Source organism: Danio rerio, chromosome 23 (assembly GCF_052040795.2).
Source record: "Danio rerio strain M-AB ecotype USA chromosome 23, GRCz13ab, whole genome shotgun sequence".
Lineage (NCBI taxonomy): Eukaryota > Metazoa > Chordata > Actinopteri > Cypriniformes > Danionidae > Danio > Danio rerio.
The window spans coordinates 6801293-6825409 of record NC_141043.1 but is presented as its reverse complement, the minus strand read 5'-3'; the positions used below and the strand labels follow the sequence as shown (position 1 = coordinate 6825409).

The following is a 24117-nucleotide window of genomic DNA, read 5'->3' as shown; positions in this document are numbered from 1 at the left end:
TCTTTCCTTTCAAATTTTCCCTTTAGATTTAATTGCAATTTTAAGTCCAGCTTCATATTTCCAAGGTTTGAAAAGTGGAAAAAAGCGGAACAATGTGAGTTTTTCAGATGGATGCAAGTTTTTGAACAATGTCTGTGAAAATCCCTACATATATTAAATAAGCCATTTCACCATTGTCTCTTTTGAAGTTGGGATTCTGCAAGCCTGTACATTCGAACACCCAGCATGATTGAGGTGGGAACCATAATTTACTGGAAGGCGGTCACATTGAAAGAACTAAAATTAGCTGGTTGTTTGCGTCAAACCAGATTGAAACTGCTGGTTTCGCATGATGACACATTTTAATACTTTAGACCAACTCCTAACAGTTTTTCTGGACTGAGCGACACTGCAGAAACCTAGCTGAATGCAAATAAAAGAAAACAAATTTTCCCTAATTTTTTTCCCCAAATTTTTTGGCAACAATAATTAATCTTTTGCGGCGTAAAAAAGATCTAAACAGAATAAATCTGCTTATATAAAACTTGTAGTAGCAGTGCTCATAAGGTGCGACTAAATTTTGTCTGGTGCGCCTAAAATTTTAAAGTTTGGAGCACCTGTGCTACCAAGCAAAAAGGTCAATTTTGAGCTCTATATTCCAAATCAACAATGGTTTTTCTTTTTTCTTTTCTTTTTTTTATTGAAAGAAAAACAAGGTGAATTGTTACATACAAGGATTTGACGACTTTTTCTTTTTTTTTTTTTATACATTTTTCCCCCCATGAACAACCTCCCTCCCCTTCTAAAAGAAAAATAAATAAATAAACAAATTATAAAAAATTTATAATATAATAATAATAATAGTAACAAAAAAATACTAAATTAAATAAAATTTTTACTGAGTCACAGAGTTTTTATAGCACAATGAGGAAATATTTAACAGTAATGTTTTCCCATCGAGATTCATTGCGTTATCCTTATAAGCATAGACCTCTATAACATTAGGTTGGGGGGGGTGGATGGGGGGTGGGATGGGGGTGGGGGGAGGAGTGTTAGACCTTTTTCAAACTATGAAGTCATTGGATTTCATACTGTATAAAAATGTTTAATAGATCCTCTAAGAGAGTATTTAATTTTCTCCAATCTTAAAAACAGCATCATATCACTAAACCAGAGTGAAACTGAAGGTGGTTCACTTGATTTCCAATTAAGCAATATTCTTCTCCGAGCCATAAGACATGCAAACAGTGATTTTTCTACATTAGCCATTCCGTAACCATAATTTTTAGTAGTAAAACAGTGTTTATACAAATTGTAAACAATGTGCCAAAGAAAATAGTTACAACACTTTTACTATTAATATAACAATAGTTCATTTTCATTTGTGAATGTAAAGTTTGTCTCTGTGTTATTCTGTCACTCAGTGTGTTTGTGGTCTCTCTCCCTCTTTGTAGCCTCTGCCTCCACTAACACGGATACCAGGACTGAAGCTCTCGGGTTTGGCTTTCTCTAATTGTTTACGGGTGGTTGAGTTCCTCCATGGCTATGGCAAGATTCTGGGACTTCAGGTGCCCAAGGACATCCCCAGTCTTATTACCCTGCAGGAGGGGCTTCTGGGCATGGAAAAGAGCCAGGGTGAACTGCTGGATCTGCTCATCAAACTGGTGGAGTCCGCGCTGCATGATCCTGGACTGCCCTCGTATTATCAGGTTTGTCTTACTCTAAGTGTAATATCAAAAAGATGATATAGATATACTGATATTTAGCAGGGTAATTAAAAGTCTTTACACCTTAGATTTAAACTAATTGAATTTTATAAATTGGAAAATTGCTAAATGTTTTTTTAATTCATATAAAAGTGTAAAGCAACATGTGTATTGGAGGTAATGTATAGCCCGACGTCTTGGGGCTTTTTCATTCGGGGAACCAAAATCTCCACCTAGGCTTGTTAAAGTACTGGAAATTAATACCAGACGATATTGAAATTTAACAAAGAGGTCAATTTCACATGAACATTTAAGCGCTGTTGGGCACATTCTTAAACGGGACTGATTTCCCAGTGTGTTCACGTGCTCAACAGAAATGACTGCGATTGGCCGTGAAGGTCATCAGTTGACTGAACTCACTGCTGTTTACTTGGTTTAACCACAGATACAGGGACACTTGAATATTTTAAAGCCCTGATTCATCTTAACATTCTTACAGTTGTTTGTATTCAATACTTTATTATTATTATTATTATTATTTTCTTTTTTCCATATCTGTAATACCTGTATTTTGGCTTTTTTTGCAGTCCACTTAGAATCCAACATGGCAATCAATGTTTTCTTTATTGGCATTGATTGTTTTGAAATTCAAATGGCATTGACATGCCTGTGTTTTTATTTCTGTAATAAATATGGCTGTCAGGCCAGGATGTAGATTTTTTTATTGTGGGAATGTTGTTTACATGAAGAAATCTGTATTACAAGTTAAACAAAACTTCTAATAATAAATTATATTTTGAATTTAAATAGTATTTGTCTTGCGTTTACATAAATTTTACATTCGAATAGCCAAAATGACAAGTTTCAGTCTTTTAAATGCGATTAATCACGATTATTATTTTTTTAAGTGCAATTAATTAATAATTTTTTTTATCTATTGACAGTACTAATTTATATATATATATATATATATATATATATATATATATATATATATATATATATATATATATATATATATATATATATATATATACACATTACGAATATATAGATTTTTTTTTTTACATATACAATTTCAAAATGGTCAAAATTGTATTGTAATTTCTATTTTCATTACTGGTTTCTGTCCTGTCACCGAATTCTGTTCACATAACTAAAATCAAAAAGCTCAACTATGTTCAAGGTCATTTAGGTTTATCTTGAAAAAAGCATTTGATTAGTCAGTAATCGAAGGTTTGCGCGTCAGTCTGTAAAGATCCTAGGAGAGAAGCTGGTGGATCTTGAGCTGAATCACAGCACAGTGTCTGAGGTGCTGCGGGTCTTTCTGGAAGCCCATGGTTTTGAGATGGAAGTCTGTAACAGCCTCCGTACAAAGAGCTTTCAGACCCTCAAACCCGACGTCAAAGCCTCCATTCTGGCCTTTGTGGTGGAGGAGCTCAACGCCAGCAACATTGTAACCAGGTGAGCTCAAATTAGTCACGTTAGCTTCGTTATCAGAACCGTTTAAACAGCATTTTCATTTTCCAACCGTTGTGTTTCTACAGGGAGATTGATAACACTCTAGAGAACATGGCCACCTACAGGAAAAACAAGTGGATTATCGAAGGCAAATTACGCAAGTAAGATTCCACTTTTAATATGAAGCAAGTTTTTCATTTTTGAAAAACAGTTTTGTGAAATCTGGTGAGAGTATGAAACCTATTTAAACTTGATCTGAAATGCTTGAGAAAAATGTGTCTCGAACTAGCTTAAAACTGAATGTTTTCACAACTAACTCACTGTACTTTAAAGTTTTTTTTGTGTTCATGGTTTAAAAAAAAGTAACATCAGCTATCTGCACACTGGAGAGCTTATTTACAGGGATATCCACGTTTCTTTTTCTTAGTTTTATTTTTAAAGTATTTTTTTAGGTACAGATAGCTTTATTTTTAGATATTTTGTAAAACAAAGCATGTTGTACACATTGCAAAAAAAATCTACTATATAAAAACATTTAAATACAAGAGAGAAAGAAAAAACAATGACATGCAGCTAAAAAGGTGAAGGTGGATACACCAGAAAAGAGCCTGAAATTTTTCTCAAAGATTTTGTTGATCCCCTGAGACTGAAAAGGAATTTTCAGCAGTCGGAAATTAGTTTGATGTTTTATTATTTTAAGATATCGAGTAAAACAATTTCCAGTTAATTATTACACATTGTTTCCCAATTCTGTCCTTGAGGTCCTGCAGATTTTAGCTCCAACTTGCCTCAACACACCTGTAAGGATGTTTCTAGAAAGCCTATTAAGAGCTTATTTAGCTGGCCCAGGTGGGTGTGATTGGGGTTGTAACTAAACATTGCAGGACATCGGCCCTCCAGGACCAAGCTTGGGTACCAACTGGTCTAGTAGTTCAGTGTTTGTTTCTCAATATGCGTTCTTCAGCGAACTTGCGTCCTTGTGTTCTCATGTAGCGTCATCATCAACTGTCAGTTCATTTCCAATACTCAAAATCGCAAGAATAGAGGATGCATGAAACTTCCCGGATGTGTTCTTGATATCGAGGACGCATCGATAAAACTTGAGCACCAAACTTGCACTAGAAGTCCCAGAAGTCATTGCGACTGGAGCTGGGAAGCGCAGCATGTTATACAGGTTTATTATTAAAGTTCAGAGATATAACTTATTTATCTCAGGAGTTTCCCTAAATGAGACAGTAAATATAAACATTACCATGAACATCTTAATAAAGGAATAAACACATTAAGTGTGTTTATTTACTGAAATTTCTATTAAAACCTGTTTTATTTTTATTGCGCAATGTATATTTGTAAAGTCTTTATGCATAGGGGGAAAAAATAAATAAATCGTTGTATGATTGCTGTAACGTTTAAATAATTTACCATTAAAAATGCGTAAGGGTCACATGACCATCAGGAAGAACGCAACGTCTCATTTCTCACAGGATGCATTCTCCGTTATCGTGGGCTCCCGAGTTTGTTCTTTCAGGGACACCTTGCAAGACTAGTTCTCACAAGAATGCAAGTCCGTTCTCTGCGCTCTTGGAATTGAGAAACAGCCAGTATCTCCTAGTATCCATATTTCAGGATCATGACTGATTAAGATACATGCAGTGCTCAGCATAATTGAGTACAGCCCATTTTGAAAATGAATTATTCCTCTATTTCTCAGTAAATATAGGAAATGTTTTCTGCTTCATGTAAACAAAATTATTAAACAAATATATTTATGAAAATTATATTTTAGTCATCAAACATATTTAGAAATGGAAAGATAATACAATAAAATTTAAGTAAAATATTGCAAAATTAAATTACAACCTACAAAATTTCAACTAAAATTTTTGATTTTTTGCTTCTCTTGAAGCTCTGGGTACAAAACCCCCGAGAGCAGTGCAATACGGACAGTTTATCAAGGATGTACCACTGGATCGCGTCTCTCTATAGTTGTTAAAGTAGTAATGTGTAACAGCATCAGTACAATGCTTCAATCTTTCGCTTTCACGTTTGTACTTAGTCATTTTAGCGAAAACCTCAGATACTGTTGGTTGCTTCCTGTTGGTTGTGCGCCTTTATTTACCAACCAAGTTTGTCGACGCCATTATAACGACACATCCCTCTGCCTATTCATGCCAGAGTCTCGCAGAAAAAGTGATTGATTGGTGTTACTTCTCTTTATTTATTTATGATTTGGTTATTGGTAAAACGAAGACCATGCAGGTCTGATATTTGAAAAGGTAGGCTACAAATAATAAATTTGTTATAAATTATTTATTCATGAGTAATTAATTCACTGCCGCCTATAACGACGATGCCATCGTCCATCACAATGTTTCCCATTAGACATTGTACGATGCCAAATTGGTTGACATCGCCCAACCCTAATGCTAAACACTGTATATTGTCATTCTGGCATTATAAAATGAGTTGTATAAAATGGCCTTAAAATTACAATTATATCATTGATTGCAATATAGTTGGCTGCAATTTATTGTACAGCAAAAAATAGATATCAAGACAGACCTATCCATAGCTAGATATTAGGTATAGTTGATGCATATACGTGTGTGTGTGTGATCAGATTGAAGGCTGCACTGGTGCGCAAGACGGGTCGTCCTGAGGAGGAACTGGTCTTTGAGGAGCGTCGGCGCAGTGCTCGCGTTGGAGTAGCAGAGGAGGAGAGTATTGAAGAGAGCTGTGTGCTGGAGCGAGGGAGTCGACGCAAGGCCAAAGAGGAGCCCAAACACACTGAGGTAAGTGATTTTCATTTTACATTTTGTCAGTAAAGCTGGTTCTGGTCAACCTTCAGCATGTGCTTTCAGATAGAGCAGTATTTACTACAGAGGCATAGTTCACCGATAAGCTACGAATAATTGTTCAAATTAATTTAAATGGTTGATAATGACATCGAGATTATCGTTCGATGATAATGACCGCTGTTTTGCATGGCTTCTCTGCTGTGTAGTAAACTGCATCTTAAAAGGATAGTTGCTAGTTCTGTCGCTTTAATGATGAAAGTGCAAGGTTGTGTGCTTGGATGGGATGTCAGGTGATAAAGTTTGTTGGATTTAATATTGGTGACTACATCGTGTCTTGTGTGTTCGTCATTAAATGCAACAGAACTACATACAGTAGTCATGTGATTTATTAGTCATACTTAATGACAACAATTGAATTTTGTGTTTATAATGAAGCACTCTGAAGATTTCCTGAGTTGTTTCTTCGTGGGTGTTTAAATTTCTGAGCAAGAGCGCCCTCTGGCTTTTAAGAGGAGATTTACCGCTGATCACACAATCGTGCTTCTCTGAAAAGATGTGCATAATAATAACCGCTTTGCTCATTTAGCTTTGCAAAGTTTTATTATTTATTATATTATTATTCAAAAATATTGCCAAGACCTACTTCTGTTTAACACAAAGGAAATTTTAAAGAAAGGTGGAAACTGGCATCTGATTTTTGTGAGCATGTCAGATACAATTCAAATTACAAGCTGTCTACATCTTAGCTAGCTTGCAAAATTTTTTTGTTATATAAAAAATGAGAGCAGCTACTTCTAAAATCATGCTAGAAAAAACAAGCCATCCACTACACATTTCACAAGTGAGTGCTGGATAACTTCTGGAAAACATCTTGACATCCTCAAGATCAGAGTCACTTTCAAAATCATTTACTGGCCAATCCAGCTGTAGAGGACTCCTGGAGTCTTTAACCTGTGAATAGAGCATCAACAATGAGCCACTTCAAGCTCAAGCTATGATTTCAATCATGCTTTTGATTTGAGCTGAGGACATGCTTTATCTGAGGGTTTCATCAACTGTAGGGGAGGTTGTACGGTAAAGAAAGGCTTATATTTAATTTGTTGTATATTTAAAAATGATTATAAAATATTTATTTATACAATAAGCTTTAAGCTGAACACTAGTATGTTCTAAAATATTTAATAAAATATAATGTACTCTCATCATGGCAAAGGCAAAATAAATTAGTTATTAGAAATTAGTCATGTTTAAAAAAAATAGTCTCTGTTAAACATCACATAAGAAATATTTGAAAAATGATTGAAATCTTATGCTGTGTTCCCACCAGACGCGGAACGCGCAGTTAAATTGTGCTATTCGCGTGTAAATAGCCGCGTGAACATTTGAGGTTACTCACTTCATTCGCGCATTAAACCCCGCTTCATTCGCGTGTCAAATTCACTTCAGAACAGATGCGGATTCTCGTGATGGGCGAGGCTTTTGTCTGCCCCGTGACTCTAACTTCATAGCTAAAGGGCTAACATGGATTTTATGAAGAAAATAACAGTGTTTATGTGCTTTATAAAGGATGATAAACAGGGTTGATACGTTTAGAGCCGTGTCTGAGTCCAATACATCCTTTCAGAGGTGCATCCAGCTCTTTAAGCTCCTCCAGAAACTGAACCTGGCTGATGGAGGTTTTCAGCGGTGCTTCTGACTGAGCCCAGCCCAGTTTCATGAACTTCTTGTCGGTTTCTGCTGGGGGATTTCCCCTGGGACACCGACAACAGGCGATACGTCACAATCACGCCCCCACAAGAGCAAGCTTCTGACTGGTTAAAGTGGCGCTGATGTCCGCTGAAGTTCAGATTTTCGAACTCGAGTGATTAGCTCGAACCGCGTATTAAGCGCGTCAACGCACAGAACTCGCAAAACGCTCAATTCGCGCCATCCCATTCTCGCCATGCGCAACGCGCAATTCTCGTCATTCGCGCGTATCGCGCCGCAGGATGTCTATTCACCCGTTTGCATTGACTTAACATGTAAATCACCCGCGCTTGATGCGCGTTCCGCGTCTGGTGTGAATGCAGCATAACAGGCTAATCATTTTATCTGTAAACTGTAAACATTTTGTAAATATTCAGCAAAAAATACTTTCCATATAAGTGAAAAAATAACGCACATCTTCTATTGTTTAAGGGGGTGTACAGATTTATGCTGAACATTGTTTTTGACATAGATTTTTTTCTGACAGATTGAGAGTCCTAATACCTGCAGTGTTGCTGAGCTGGAGCGCCAGATTGATAAACTAACCAAGGTAAAAATCAAGTGACTTATCCCTTTTAGTCACTCTAAAAAGGCTCATTTCAAATGTGTATTTACATTTGTCTCTATTCTAAAGCTGCTGTTTCACTATTAAATCGTTTTATATATCATCAATATGTTAATGCTAAATCAATGTTGAGAAATTTACTAGCCTGTAAATCCATACAGGAATTAGTTTAGCTAATTCCATACCATATACCAGGGGTTCTCAAACTCAGTCCTGGAGGGCCGGTGTCCTGCTGATTTTAGCTCCAACTTGCCTCTACACACCTGTAAGGATGTTTCTAGAAAGTCTAGTAAGAGCTTGATTAGGTAGCCCAGGTGTGTCTGATTGGGGTTGTAACTAAACTGGCAGGACCTCCAGGACAGAGTTTGAGAACCCCTGCCATATATCGTGTGAAAGCAGAACGTGTGTCTCCGGTTGTTTTGTTTTGGTGTAACAGTATGTTTTCTCCGTCTCTCAGCGTCAGGTGTTTTTCCGCAAGAAGCTGCAGCAGTCGTCTCATTCTATGCGAGCCGTGTCTCTCGGACAGGACCGGTACCGCCGCAGGTACCTCCTGCTCCCATATATGGGATGTATCCTAGTGGAGGGAGCAGAGGATATCTTGGGTGAGTGCAAAGTCTAGTATCTTGCACAAATTGAGATATGGGTCTTGTCATATCTACCACTCTTGCGGTTTTAGCAGTGTCTGCACCAAATGCTGTTGTCTGCTTCAGTGTCACCAGTAAAATTGTTCTATTTTTTCTATTAGAATTAGTTCACAAACATTGAATATTTGTTTTCAAAATTTGGAGTCAAATAAGTTCCATTCACTATACAGTACTGGAAAAACAAAACGTGCTTCTGAAGCATTCTGAATATGATATTAACTCCCTGAGTCTCTGTGTGTGTATTTTTAATCACGTTTTGTTTAAAATGCAAGTGAAACAACTAATAATAAATAAATGCAAATCTGCTGCTCTCGCAAGTAGACCTACACAGTTTGATGAAATTTGTGATTTGTCAATATGCCATAATGTTGATCATTTTTAATAAGAAACATGTCAGTGTAGGGCTGTGCAATTAATCAATTATCCGGTTTCGATTTTGATTTTGGCTTCTAACGATTATGAAAAAACATTCATTCAGATAAACGATCATTCCATCATAAACCGCCGCCTTTCCAGTTGTACACATTTGTTGCTCTGCAAAGCTCAACTTCACATCAAAATAACTAAAACCATGTGCTGTGATGTATTGTTTGCAGCATGGGATGTGCATCATCCATTAATGTACATTTCAATCATTCGTGTTTTTAAATGCGCTAAAGAGCGCATGCTGTTGTGTGTGCGCGCGCTTAGCCTTGGAGACAAGCAGAGCACACACATCTAACGGCATCCTAATGCAGGTGCTTTAATGGTCAAATACATGCACATTTCTGTCAGATCGCGTTGCTTAGTGATTATCCATATTAACCTTCGTTTGTGTAATAAACAAACAAGTTGAAAGACAAGTGAAAGAGAAACCACTAATCAGAACCGCACGGTTTCTAAAGTGACAGCGCGCAATATTCCTGCGGCTGACTATTTTTATTATTAATCAAACAACAAAAGGACAAAATCCCTCACTGCTCTTGACTGAAAGACTTTTTTTTACAAGATGTGTGTGACGTGTCTGAAGAGCGAGGAGGCATGCAGTGGGGAGGGGTGAAAAAAGTGCGCAACGTATTTGAGGACCGGGTGGGAGACGTGCAATTATCGGGAGATTATCACTTATTTCCGAGCATCCGAGAGTCTCTCTTTATTTGCGGGAGACTCCCGAGACCTCAGTGAGACTAGGGATGTCTGGTATGACCTCCCACTAGAGGTGTGAACCTATACTGGTCTCACGGTTCGGTTACGATTATCATGCCATCAATTTGGTTTAATTCGATATCTTGGTGCATCGACGATGCTTTCCATACACAGTGTTGTATTTTGGGGGGAGCCTATAACAAGCTGTCTGTATAAACACACAGACACAGCATCACACTGTCTCTCATTCACACACATACACAAACATAGACAGCACCAAACACACACATACACACACACACACACATACTTAAGCCCTCACAATATGCGTTTATCTGGGAGAGCTCGCGCTGAGCGGAGAAAAAAAGAAAGAAAAAAAAAAGGCGCAAAAAAGCACTTTTCTGACGGTCCCTTACTGAGAGCTCTGCTCCGCGCGAGCGCTCCCGGCTAAACGCATATTGCGAGGGCTTAAAAGGGAGCAGTGGTCGTAATGTAGAGCGACAAAATAGAAAAAAAAAAGCTGTGAAACATAACCAGCTTTGTCTTTTTGTTGGAAGCACACTTTTTAGGGTAAGAGGTTTTTGAGTTATTGCCGCTATAACTGAATGTGTCTGGAATATCGAAAACAAAACCAACTTAACCGCACTCATTTCTGACGCCCTCCTGGATGTACAGCGCCCTTAGCATTTGCCTATACTGCCTATACCACAGGCAGGTGTTACACCATATTCTGTGACAGATTTCGATGGTCACAGAATATGGTGTAACGCTGGCGCTCACCTCCCTTGCGACAGAGCGCATAGGAGATAAATGACGTCAGTACATAATAACCGGTTATAATTATTACTGAATCGATACCGAATGGTCCGCGTCTGCATCGCAGTACACCGAAAAAACAATTTGTTTTGACACCCCTACCTCCCGCCCTACTCATAATTCTCTCTTCATCTAGCCGAATGCCTATTACATATCTATAAAACACTGTCATATACCCGGGCACGGATCATATCGCTTTCTCACTACAATCGATCCGCTCCAGAGTTTGTTTCAATCGAGCTGAGACCACCTCATTCAAGCGATCTCAGAGCGATTGTTTTGGCTCTGATCCGAGCGAGATTGGTGGTTTCACATATGCCAAAGGAACTGCGCTAACTGGGCAAACAAGACAAAAGTGTAGGTTTGAAAGCACCCTAAATCATGGTCCTGTGTGAAAAACTGCTAAAATGTACACTTTTATTGTAAAAAATGTATTAGATATTAATTTAATATAAATACGTTAATAAAGGTATTAATCTCCATCATTACTTTGTGTTTAGCGTCAGGTGAAGTGACAGTCACTGATGAGCCTGTGACTTACGTGAAGGTCATAACTCCAGCAAAAGCTGAGGTTAAAGCGGAACCTCCACTGTCTCCTGGCTTCTGCACATCGTCTTCTCCTCGAGGGTCTCGGCTTTCCCTCACAGATCTGGATGCTCTTCCTGGCGAGGCGTCTCTGATGAGCACCCCCAGAGGACGGGGGCGTCCACGGAAGATCAAACCGGAGGTTGAGCTTCATCTGCGCACCGCCAAGAACCGCCGGCGCCGCCGCAGCAGCAGATCGGCAGGTGAAGATTCAGGCCTGAGTTCTCCGTTGCAGGATCTCCCTCTACCTGCTCTCCAGGCCTCCATGAAGCAACCGCAGGATGAGGAGGCTGACGCTAGTGCACCGATCGTAGCCTCTGGAGCCGGTCAGGGTGAAGACAACAGCCAGCCGGAGGACAGCATGCGGGAGCAGGCAGAGAAACGAGGCCAGTGGTTCAATCTGTTGCCTAAAGAGCCGTGTGATGAAACGTCCCTCTCTCAGCCATGTGAAAACACACCTGCATCCGCTGACGGCGCTCCAGCACCCGTCAATGGTGACCTGCTGACTGCAGATCCAGCACAGCCCCTGAAACAAGAGGTTTGACATTGAATAATAATAATGTCATAGTTTTTATACCTTCATCCTACTGACGGATTTTCTCTTCTCGTCCTCAGGTTACAACAGAAGCACTTCCTCTTACATTTCCACTTCCCGTTTCTGTTCCCGTTCCTCTGTCGAGCTCTGCCCCGGCTCCTCGTGGCAGACGGCGCAGGAGAGGCAGCGGGCCCTCCCGAGTGCACTCTAGAACCGGCACGACCAAACGGCGTGGCAGACCTCCCTCCAAACTCTTCCAGGAGGTCCAGCTCAAGTACTTCACTCAACTGGTGGTCCGACCTATTCCGTTAGGTGAGCACTGTGGATTGGGCAGTATGGCTGAAAAGGGTTTCTGGTGGTCCTCCATGCATAGTTTTTTCTGTTCTCTGTGTGAAGTGTGTTTGTGCAATGTCAAAATTGACTTCTGATGTAAGCTTTGGAATGAAGTGTGGCATTAAAATGTGCCAATAATATATGGAGATCTGAACATCATCTGAAAGCTGCATAATTTAGATTTCTATTGATGTATAGTTCGTCATTTTAGGACAATATTTGGAGACACAGGTATTAGAAATATGGCAGGGTTGAATGCTGAATATTTTTTCTAGTTTTGTAAAAGTTTTCACTGGTTAGTAGCTAAATAGTTAATCAGCTTTTATCGTGAGCTTCAAGGTTTTGATAATGCGTTGCGATTTAAGCATGTCCAAAATTATTTTTGTCCAGCACTACCCAAAATATACCCGTACAACATGAGATTATAGTTTTGTGGTGCAGGTCACAAATGTCTCGCTATCTTTAAAACTTCAATGACGCACTCCCTGTGATGCAATATATACAATTTTGATTGATGTAAACAAAAACAATGGTTAAATGTATTTCCTGTTTTACATATTTAATTTCTATAGCTTCTGAGAATCCAAAAAGAGCCACATATTGATAAATAATGTCATGATATCTGTTTTAACATTACGTTATGATTGAATCGTCTCTTGTTACAGTTATGAAATAGTTTGATAACAAGCAGGAAATGTTCACGGGTCAATGGCATGACCACATTAAAATGGTCCATATGTATTGGTATAGGTATGGAGTACAGTAGACACGTTAGATCCAGTACCTACAAAGTCTGTTGGTGTAAAATTTCAAACTAAACAGGATGTCAGCCATTTTGGGATTTTCTCTGCTAAAATTGTGCATTTTTTTTTTTAGCCTTTTGTCTTCTGTTGACTATTTTATTTTGGGCCACAAGATGGCATAATGCCCTGTCATCACTGCTTGCAGATTTAATTAAAACTAAAACTATTTAAAACATTTACATTTTAGACAAAAATAATAATCATTACACACATCCTTGGTAACTAACTGGCATGTTTAAAAAAAAATAGTTTACCTAAAAAAACATACTGTTTATTTATTTATTTTTTATCAAAAAGTAAATTATTTTGAAGAATGTAGTTAACTGGTAGCGTTGACATTCTTAGGAGGGAACAAAATACTATGGAAGTTGATGGCTACATGTTATATAAAAAATAAAAAAAACTGGAAACTCAAACTGGTTTGGAACAAGTGGAGGTTAAATACACAATGGCAGAATTACCGTTTTTGGATGAGCTGTCCTTTTTTTTAACTACAAATACCAAAAAAATAAATAAATAAGTAGAATAAAAACAAACTAAAACCAAACTTAAAATAAAAATGCAACTACATTAAACAAAAGAAAAGGTGAACTTTAATATAATTGCAATTTATAGTATTTTAGGATTATCACATTTGTTTCTGATATGCTTAATAGCAGAATAATGAGAGCTATTTTTAGAGAAACTATAAGAAACTATAAGTTTTCTTGAAAGTCAAGTTTACATACAATAAGATTATTATGCCTCTGAAAAAGCTCAGATGATGGTGTCAAGGTTTTGAACGTTTCTGATTGGCTAATTGACAACATTTGAGTTAATTGGAGGCACAATTGTAGAATAGTATTTAAGGATTAATTTTGATTTTGTTTTTAATATAAAACTATAGAAGTAAAACATAATGCTAATTCATAAGACTCGCATTAAAATTCTAACAGTATAAATAAAAAGACATCAACAAATTGTTTTAATGTACATTTTTGAATATTAGCTGCCCAATCTTTTTTTTTTTTTAAATAATTCATAAAATAATAATTTTTTATAAGTCAGTGTTAGTGTGATGTGCATTATCATTCAGAATATTAAAGAGATGTTTCTCTAAAATGCTGCCTTTAATACTAAAGTTCATGAGAAAAAACTGCTCTTCAAATATAAGATCTTTAAACTCTTAAACATTACTAAAGCTTAAGAACAATGTGTTGGATGGCATTGTAAATCTGTGAATGTGTTTGTGTGCTGCAGAGATGGTGAAGGGCTGGTGGTGGATCAGAGAACCAGAGGAGCTGACGGCCATTCTGAGCGCTCTTCACCCGCGGGGCATTCGAGAGAAGATGCTTCACAAACACCTCAGTAAACACATGGAGTATCTAGCCGAGGTCTGCACACGCTCTGTGAATGGTGAGTCGGAGACAGATGTGCAGGACTTATTGGCTGCGTCCGAAACTGCCTACTACTCAGTAGGTACTGCATTTGAATTTAAACGTACTACTCTGCCGTTAGAAAAGTACCTTCTATACAGAATGAATGTGAAAAGTATAAATGGAATTCGGATGTATTACATCCGCCATTTTGACAAAGTCATGTGACGTACCTGCGTCATTTGCGTCGCTTAACTCCCATACATGAATTCGCTCGCGGGGCATCATGGGATAGCGCAGCGTACATGGGATGCGCACTCCAGAATCTCGCCAGAAGTAGTAAGTCATCCAGGTACTTCTCGCATACTGATTTTCGAATTCTATGAATTCGGACATACTACTTTGCTCGCATACTGATTTTAGCGTACTATATAGTATGGAAGTATGCGGTTTCGGACGCAGCCCAATGGAACATCACTAACCTTAAAAAAAGCTATCATTTTGAATGTTTAGAGTGTAGTCAAATTGATCCTACAATTTAAGCCTGACCCGATCTGAACTTTCGAGAGAGTACCTAGCACAACAAAAGGGTATCAAAAGGTGGATCGACATGCGCAGCTGAACGCTATTGGTTTTTTAGAGATACGTCACTAGCGCATGTACAAGCTAGTAGAATGAAAGCAAAGGAAGCGCCATTTTTAAATGCACAGCTGAAACATTACACCATAATAATATACACTTATAATAACGGGCAATGGTCGACTTGAGCTCAAACAAACCCTGTCGTCGACTTGATGAACCTCCACAAAGCCAAGAAGATAAACCTGCTGTCATGTTGTTATTTACGAGGTCGCCTAAAAGTGCTTGTGGTTTCACTTTCTCTAAAGAGTTTGTGAGCTCGCGTGTGCGTCTATATTTGAATTAACGAATTTGAGCTGATGATATTAACGTGTGCGTGATTATTGAAGAGCTTCTGACATCTGATCCTTTCAGAAACGAACAAACGAGAGTGCAAAACATCAGATCTGTGTCTGATTTAAGACTACATATGAAAGTGGCATAAATCTGAACTAAAAAGATCAGATTTCATGCGGTTTGGACTGTTCACAATGCCTTTACCTGAGTCACATGTGGACAAAAAAAAATCAGATTCAGGCCACATTTGGCTGCCGTGTGAACGTAACCTTAGTAACAAACCCAAACCAGATGAGCACAAAAAACCTGTTCATCAAGTTGACGACAAGGTTTGTTTGAGCTCGGGTTGACCATGGCTCATCATCATATGTGTATATTATTACGGTGTAATGTCTCAGTTGTGCATTTAAAATGAAAATGAAAAAGTAGTTTAATGTTATAGAAGAATAACGCGCACACACCTAATGAGGCTTCAGTCTTGAAGAGTTGGTTTGTTTTTTCAGATCCGATCTTCCAGATGAAGGTGGAGGACGGGGATGCCCTGCAGGAGGTGAGTAAGCAGGAGTGGCAGGAGCAGGAGCGGGTGCTGCAGCTGGACATCAGTGTTCTCCAGTGGGTGGAGGACCTGGAGCAGAGGGTGGTCGGTGCAGACCTGCAGCTCAAGGTGAGGAAAACGCATCACACGCTTTCAAGACACTCCTCACTTTATTTTATTTTTTTATTTTTTGAAAGTATTTGCCTTTGCCATTTCGTCCTTGATGTGACAGTCTGGTAATCACAGAACATGAAGTGTGAGCAAAGGACATTCTAAATCCAGATGTTTAATGGAGTTTATCCAAAAATGAAGATTTGCTCGTAATTTACTGCTGGCCATCCAGCATGTTGGTGACTTTTGCATCAGTAAAATGTTAAAGAGAAATGTTGAAATTAAAGTTTAATTAATGTTAAAATTAAAACCTTTTTTTAAATGTTAATATCAGTATTGTTAGTTTTATTGAAATCTATAATGTAGCATGCTCAGAAACAGTGACAATTTACATTTAGAAAATATAGACCTAAATATACACATCTAAAACTTGTAACTTCTGCCTAATTAATCAACGACTGATCAACGATACTTTAGTTCAGGGGTTCTCAACTGGTTTGGCCATGGGACCCACATTTTTTTACATGGTCATCAAGCCGCGACCCAAATTTTTAGGAACTATTATACAATTTTAGGAATTATAATTAATTTGTATTTATTTGTTAACACACAAGTAGTGACAGACAAATCATAAAAATTGCCAAGACTTACAAATAAACACTATTTTATTGCTGTCATTTAACAAGATGAATCAAATTAAAGAGTAAAAGCGACAAATATTGTAAACAGTGTCAGGGTAAGGAAAGGTTCAGTTACCATTAACTAAACAGTTAATAAAACATGTTGTCTAGTTTCTAAATGTCGTTTTAATTTAGTAGGTTTCATGCTCTCTTGTGAGAGCACGTCACTACTTATGACACACTGAGGCTTTAAGTCTTTTTTTTGCCGTCAATATATGTAAATCAATACTTTACATATTCAGGGTCGTACTTGTGTTTTGACTTATTTGTTGCTATCATATGCTATATTATTAAATGAAATTTCATATGTCAAACGGTACGGTTGTCGTGCACTCTTTTCAAAATAAGTCAAATAAGTTAAAAATTAAACTTTTGTTTTTTTGACCACTCACTCCGTGACCCACTGTAAATGTTCCCACGACCCACTTTTGGGTCACGACCCACCAGTTGAGTAACACTGCTTTAGTTTATCATCAAATCTTGACCAATCAGATGCTTTCTAGTATCTGACATGCCCCGCCCCTTTGACACTTCATTTGATGCACTTGATTTCAATCACTCTCACTGGCAGAGCAGTGAGGAAAAACATGCTATTGGCTGTTTTAAGAGCTACTCTCTCATGTTTCGGTTGTCAAACATCGACTAAAAGTGCATGTTTTAAAGCACTTCACAGGACCTTTAAAGACAAGCTTAGCTGAAGCTGTTTTAGCTTTTGAATTTTCTTTTCTTTTTGATTCCTAATGCAAGTCAAAATAAATTTTTTTTTGTGGTTTTGTGTTTGTACATGCATTTTTGGCTCTTAAACTAATACCTGTGGCTTCAGGCGATACATTGAGGTCTTTATTATGGGAAGCAACTTGTCTGGCATGAGACTGAACATGGTTTGCACCATTTTCTACTAAAGTAAAAAGTCACTCACAACCAGTGTTGGGGAAAGTTACTTTTAAAAGTAATGCATGACAATATGGAGTTACTAACTAGTTACTTTTTATAGTAAGTAATGTGTTGTGTTACTTTTGCGTCATTTTTTTATAACCTGGCTGAGGCTTGATCTCTTTCAGAACTTGTGTCTTTCTTAATTTTTAAATAGAGGTGTTAAGCAAAAAACAAAGCACTGTATAACCTACACCTCCATACAAAAAACAGAATAATCATAATCAAGAATAAAATCATGATATTGTTATCTGAGAACTTCCTGAGCCCAGAGCTCTACATGCCGTATATACAGATCATTGAAAGCTTAAAGCAACGCGTTTGATACTTTTGTACTATTTAAGTAAAATTACTGTCCATTGAGACTATAATCCAATTTTCCTTTTTTCGATTGGTTCACAATAATAAATCAATCTGCAACATCCCATTTTCCCTCGTAAAGCTGATACGGAAGTAACTGAAACTGCAATTCATTGTCTCGCCTTTGGGGCCTGGCTCCAGGTAATCTAGATGTTCTCTGACTGCTACGCTAAATTGGCTAATTTTACAGCTGATAAAAACATGTTTACTGCCTAGTTCAACAGACGATGTTGGTGTATAAAGCTAATATTACCCTTTATGACAACTGTGAGGGATTAAATTTTTTTTCTCATTTGTTTTGTTTATATTAAGTTATATTGAGTCTGCATAATTAAGGGCGTGGCCACTTGAGCGTTATGTCACCACAGCTGATTCCAGCTGATTAGCCGCTGAACTTAGCATATACGGTACATCGTATTTTTGTTTTGTTTAATGTGTCTTTACACAGTCAATTGCTTTTTGGCATGCTGTATGCACTGAATTTTGCTCGCAAGCCATTTAAGTTGCCTCTATTTCTCAGGTGAGTGAAATTCTTACATGTATACCATCTCTATAAATGTATTTGTTTTACTTAAGGTAGTTTATCATCTATATTTTTCCTCAGAGCTGCTCCAGAATCTGACAGATTGATTAGCTGCAGGCTCTAGAAGAGTCATCTGAAGTGTAGTCATACTGTGTTATGTTGGATTTCATAAACAGTCTCGCATTTACTAACACAGACTATCTAAAGTATTTGGAAGTATTTTGGTTTTCCTACTGTAGAAAAACGTCATAAAAACAATGTTTAGTGGCTCAATTAGTCGCAGGTAATGAAATATTAAGCGTTTCTCCCAAAGAAAAGCTTGTCTAAGCAAAATGCTAGCAGGTTTCTGTAGCTCCACTGATACTCCATCTCTTAGCCCTTGTTTGGTATCCCCCGGTTGACACAAACAAAATGGCGTGGGTTGGCCACGCCCACTTGTAGCTTTATTTGCACTCTTTAGAAACCTATGTTTGACGTCACGGACACTACGTCCATCTGTTTTACAGTCCATGTAATGAACACCCTCTCATTAATTGCATGATTCATTGTGCCTACTTTAGTCTTAATTCAGCAAATAATTATTTTAAAGCTAATTAATTCATCTAAAAAGTAACTCGCGTTTCATTTTCAAAAAGGTTAAGTATTATTAATTATTTTTTAAAAGTTATGCATTACTTGTTGCTTTCAAAGTAATTTTAAGTATTCGTTACCCTCAACACTGCTTACAATATGCCTTTTTGGCTGACATGTCTCTTTAATAGGGAGAGACTTTTTTGTTTTGTGACTATTCCAGTAGTGAGCACAAGATGGCAGTGTTTGTATGCACAGTATCACGTGTGCCTCGTCTTTATTTCCAGGTGGCTATTCCCAATGCAGAGAATGAAACTGAAGCTGGTCAGGAATCATCAAACACACAGTTTCAGGTAGTGAAATCTGCTCTGTTAGTTACATTTAATGATTATAACAATTTATATAATTTAAGTTTAAATTAAGTGTAAATGATTAGCATTGTAGTTTATTTACTGCCATGTGATTTTTGTCGAATAACCCTCCTGATCACATTTCCCCTCTGATTTCTGCCTTCACTGTATAGAGAGTAATAAATGATTACCATTGTGAAGTGATGGTAATACAACTATTATAATAGTAGAATGATACATTAATTTATATGAATAATACTTAAGTATAGTTAATGCAAATTAAGCCTGGTTTATACTTCTGCGTCAAGTGACCGGCATAACCCACGGCGCATGCAACGCGCGTAGCTGTGCATTTATACTTCTGCGCACTGTCTCTCTTGGTCTGCATTAACACTTTCGAAACGCTAATTGACAGTGAGGTGTAAATGTTCCTCTGTGTCGAGTTTCTTCGCTGATGTTTTGCTTTTCCTGAACACTTCCGGGATGTACAAGTGGCTCAAACTCGCTCATTTTGAGGCAGGAATCGGCGGACGTGCAACAACTTTAACTATGAGGTAAACACAAAACAAATCTTTCCATCCGGAGCTCCTTCACGGTACTCCACACTTGTAAACAATCGCTCCATCAGGCTCGCACCATTCGCGCGGTTCTCGGTCCCGCCCAGACTCGTCAGCGCTATCAAGCCGACCAGTCACAGAGCTTGCGCTACGCGTCGTTGCGACGTGTAGTTACATTTTTTGAGAGGTGCACGTCAGCGACGCCAACAGCCACGGCGAAGGGCTATGCGTCAGCGACGTAGCATACGCCTGCGTTTGACGCAGAAGTATAAATCAGCCTTTACTTGGTTTAATTATAATTTTCTGAGTAACTTTGTATTTTATCTTTAGCAATATTTATTATTACTATTTGGTAGTCACAATTTGTATGAACATAATATTTTATATATTTTTTAGAAATATAATCGATAATTTTTTTTTGAAAATTGTAAGAATAAAATCCCATTTATTATTGTAATGGCATCATTTATTATTATAATAAATAAAATAATAATTTAGTGATTTAAAATAAAAACTTATGTTTTTTTAGATCAGTTCTTATTGTAGGCCACTAAATCAGCATCAAGAAGCCTTCAGAGCAGTCATGACCAGTGTTGAGGGGTAACGCGTTTTAAGTAATGCACATAACGTAATAAAACTTTTTTTAATGTAACGAGTAAAATAACGCATTTAAAAAACATAATTGTAAAAATAAGTTATTATTTGACTTAAATTTAAGGCGAGTTACTTTTAACTTGCTTAACTGGCTTTTAAAAAATATATTGCGGAATAAAAATGACCTCAGTCAGGTGGAATCACACACTCAATGAAAGAGAGTGCTGCGAGGGAACACAGTCTGCTTACACTCATCATCATCATCAGTTTTTTTTTTTTTCACAGCAGATAAGTCAGTGTACTGTTCTAGTAACTGAATAACTGGTTTGTTTCGAGTCAGAGTATCTGGTATGTTAAACAGTAAGTATTAACTACTTATTGAAGACACAAACCATTTCTTGACAACCCTGTTCAATTTAATGAACTGGTTCAACCCTTTCACTTAAAATATCCGGTTAAAACAAACGATTCATTCGTGAATCACCCGTCATCACTACAGACAGTCTGAAACAGAAACAATGGCAGGACTTACATTTTTGCAAAGGATCAAAGAAAATAAGTAGATTGACGTTTTGTGTTGATCATATGCAAGTAAAACTCTTGACAACTGCAAGAAACTCGACATCGGATAAACAATCAAAACTGGATGCTAAACACTACACCCCACCTCCAGCTAATTGACAAATGACTGACATCAGTTCACGTTCTCCGGGTAATTAATTTGACAAAAAAAAGGTTATTGCTTTTATTGTTGAGGAGATGCAGCCACTGTCTACTGTTGAAACGACTTACGTTTTGTAATAGGGTATGATTTTTTTCTTTTTACACATTTGTTAAGGCCATGTGAAGCAATTTATTATATTATATAAAGCTCAAAGATTTATTTTGATTTGGGGATGTTTTCATTGTCTTATTGTTATTAAACATTTTAAAGGTTTAAAATCTATTTTTGCCTTAATAAATGACTTCATGTTCGTACTCTTGGGCTTTATTGCAATCTATTCTTAATGGACAGTGAATTTACTAAAAACACAAAACGTATAAAAGTAGCAAACACATTACTTGACATGCTTTTATTAATCTGTATATACAGCATGTAGAGCTCTGGGCTCAAGACTCAAAATATTATTTTATTCTACATTTTTTTTTAAAGGGAAATAAAGGTGTAGATCAGGGGTCACCAATCTCGGTCCTGGAGGGCCTTCAGGGTTTAGCTCCAACTTGCCTCAACACACCTGCCTGGATGTTTCAATTATACGAAGTAAGACCTTGATTAGCTTGTTCAGGTGTGTTTGATTAGGGTTGGAGCTAAAATCTGCAGAACACCGGCCCTCCATGAACAATTTTGGTGACCCATGGTGTAGATTGTTAAATGCAGAGCGTCTCTATAAAAAAGGTGAAAAACACCTGCAAGTTCTGAAAGAGATCAAACCTCAGCCAGGTTAGGTAAAGTAACTGAAAAGCAATAAAATGCATTACTTTCCACAAAGTAATTGGTTACTTTAATTAGTTACTTCTTTGGGGGAGGAACTCAATATTGTAATGCACTACTTTCAAAAGCAACTCTCCCCAACACTGAACATGACAATAGATAAAACAAGCAAATCAATTAAAACATGAAGGTGTTTTTAACCACACAGTGCTTTTGTCCTGGTTGCAGATCTTTACTCCTCCAGAACCAGACTCCACACGAGAAGACCTTCAGTATTACGAGCATGAGGTCGACCCTCGGGACGACTGGATCGTCAAGACCAAGAAGGAATGGTCAGACCTGCTGCGAGTTCCTAGCAACCCCCTGGACCTGGCCATCCTCCGGCTCGCTAACCTGGAGCGTAACATCGAGCGGCGCTTTCTGAAGGAGCCGCTGTGGAATGCAGCAGATGTGGTGCGTCTGGCACCTCTCACCCCTCCACCTGGAGGAGAGGAGGTCCCGCTTGATGCTGTCAGGTGGGTGAAGTCCCTTTATCCCTTCAAATAATTCTAGGACACCACTGTAATGTTCGCATATTCATGGCGTAAGAAAACAATGCTGAAGTAAAACAATTGTGATATGAAATAATGAAGTCTCCTGCCACAAGACATTTATTTCTGACATGGTTTTCTGACAAGTCACCGGGCCGTTGGAAGATTAAGCACATTACAGTAATGTAAATATTATTATAGTAAGGTGTTTAAGATTTACTACAATCACCATGGTGAAATTAACCATGCTTTTGCAATGCTAACTACAGTTTGTTTACCATGTTTTTACTAAACTTACCATTGCTCTAGGCTAGTTTTTCTTTTTTTTTTTACAGCAGACTTCACTCTAGCCTAGTTTTTAGCATAAGTAGGTGCTCTAGGCTTGTTTTTAACAGCAGATGTCATTCTTGGTTAGTTTTTAACAGCAGGTGTCATTCTAGGCTAGTTTTTAACAGCAGATGGCGTGCTAGGCTAGTTTCTATTAGGAAACTAAGTCTAACTAGGCTAGTTTTTAACAGCAGATGGCAGCCTAGACTAGTTTTGCTAGTTTTTAACAGCAGACATCACTAGAGTCTAGAAACAGAGTCTAAGGGCATACTTGCGCTATGCAATCCGAACTGTTGCAGGCCCATTTCCTGGATCATATGAGAAGTTTGAGTGCATTGAATCAGGCTCAGGCACGGTTTACTTGGCCAGCCTTTGGCACACTTCTTCGAACCGGACCGAGCACGGTTTACCTAGGCTCAGTACGCTTGTAGTGTGAGTGCAAAGCGCGCCTGAGCCTGAAACTAAAGACGAGACGTGACATTTACGAGACTGTTTCATGTGTTTATTAGTCTACGACAGTTTGCGTTCATTGAACAGTAAGAATGATTAATAAAGACGCAAACCCCTCACTGCACAACAGCTGCACTTTCAACAAACCTCCTAATTCCTGCAGCACGAGGACTTTGATTGTTTCTGAGCGTCAATATTGGCGGATCTTTTCGGTGAAATATTTGACTGCGTGTACAGTTGCATTGAACCAGGAATGAAGCACGCTTGTCCCCCTTCCTTTCAAAGCCCTAGTGAACCACTCTTTGGCACACCTCTTCCAACTGTGCCTGGGCATGCCAACTGAACTGTGCCCGAGTCTGATTCAGAGCACTCGCACTTCTCAAATGATTTGGGAATTTGGTCTAGGCATACACCCTAACTAGGCTAGTTTTTAAAAGCAGATGGCAGCCTAGACTAGTTTTGCTAGTTTTTAACAGCAGGCATCGCTAGATTAGTTTCTAGCTGGACAGAGTGTAGAAACTAGGCTAGTTTTTAACAGCAGATGGTGTTCTAGACTAATTTTACTAGTTTTTAACAGCAGATGGCGCTCTAGTTTGCTTTTAAAGTGTTTACTCTCTAGGTTGACAGCTTTGAAGGGGATAAAGAGTGGTGTTGAAAAAGGCAATGTTTTAAATGCACATTTGAGTCATTTTAACGAGACTAAAGTAGGAGAGTCTTTATCTAACTTTTTGTTTCTGGTTAACTCACACAGAACACAAAGATCAGATCATTAAGTGTGTTTTCTGGATCATGTCAGTGATTT

The 24117-nt window shown here is 38.0% G+C and overlaps 1 protein-coding gene across 13 annotated transcripts in view; it reads left to right on the top strand.

The window, feature by feature from the left end:
* Nucleotides 1-24117, top strand: part of baz2a (bromodomain adjacent to zinc finger domain, 2A) — a 53569-nt gene that overhangs the window by 21183 nt on the left and 8269 nt on the right. For 6 of the 13 annotated variants that reach the window (NM_001444054.1, NM_001444049.1, NM_001444055.1 and 3 more), the window contains 12 exon segments: nucleotides 1434-1688; nucleotides 2935-3149; nucleotides 3233-3307; nucleotides 5767-5938; nucleotides 8178-8240; nucleotides 8713-8857; nucleotides 11338-11960; nucleotides 12038-12269; nucleotides 14333-14488; nucleotides 15867-16027; nucleotides 19363-19428; nucleotides 22237-22523. In NM_001444054.1, coding sequence (NP_001430983.1) covers nucleotides 1434-1688; nucleotides 2935-3149; nucleotides 3233-3307; nucleotides 5767-5938; nucleotides 8178-8240; nucleotides 8713-8857; nucleotides 11338-11960; nucleotides 12038-12269; nucleotides 14333-14488; nucleotides 15867-16027; nucleotides 19363-19428; nucleotides 22237-22523 — 2450 coding nt within the window. 13 annotated transcript variants of the gene reach the window in all.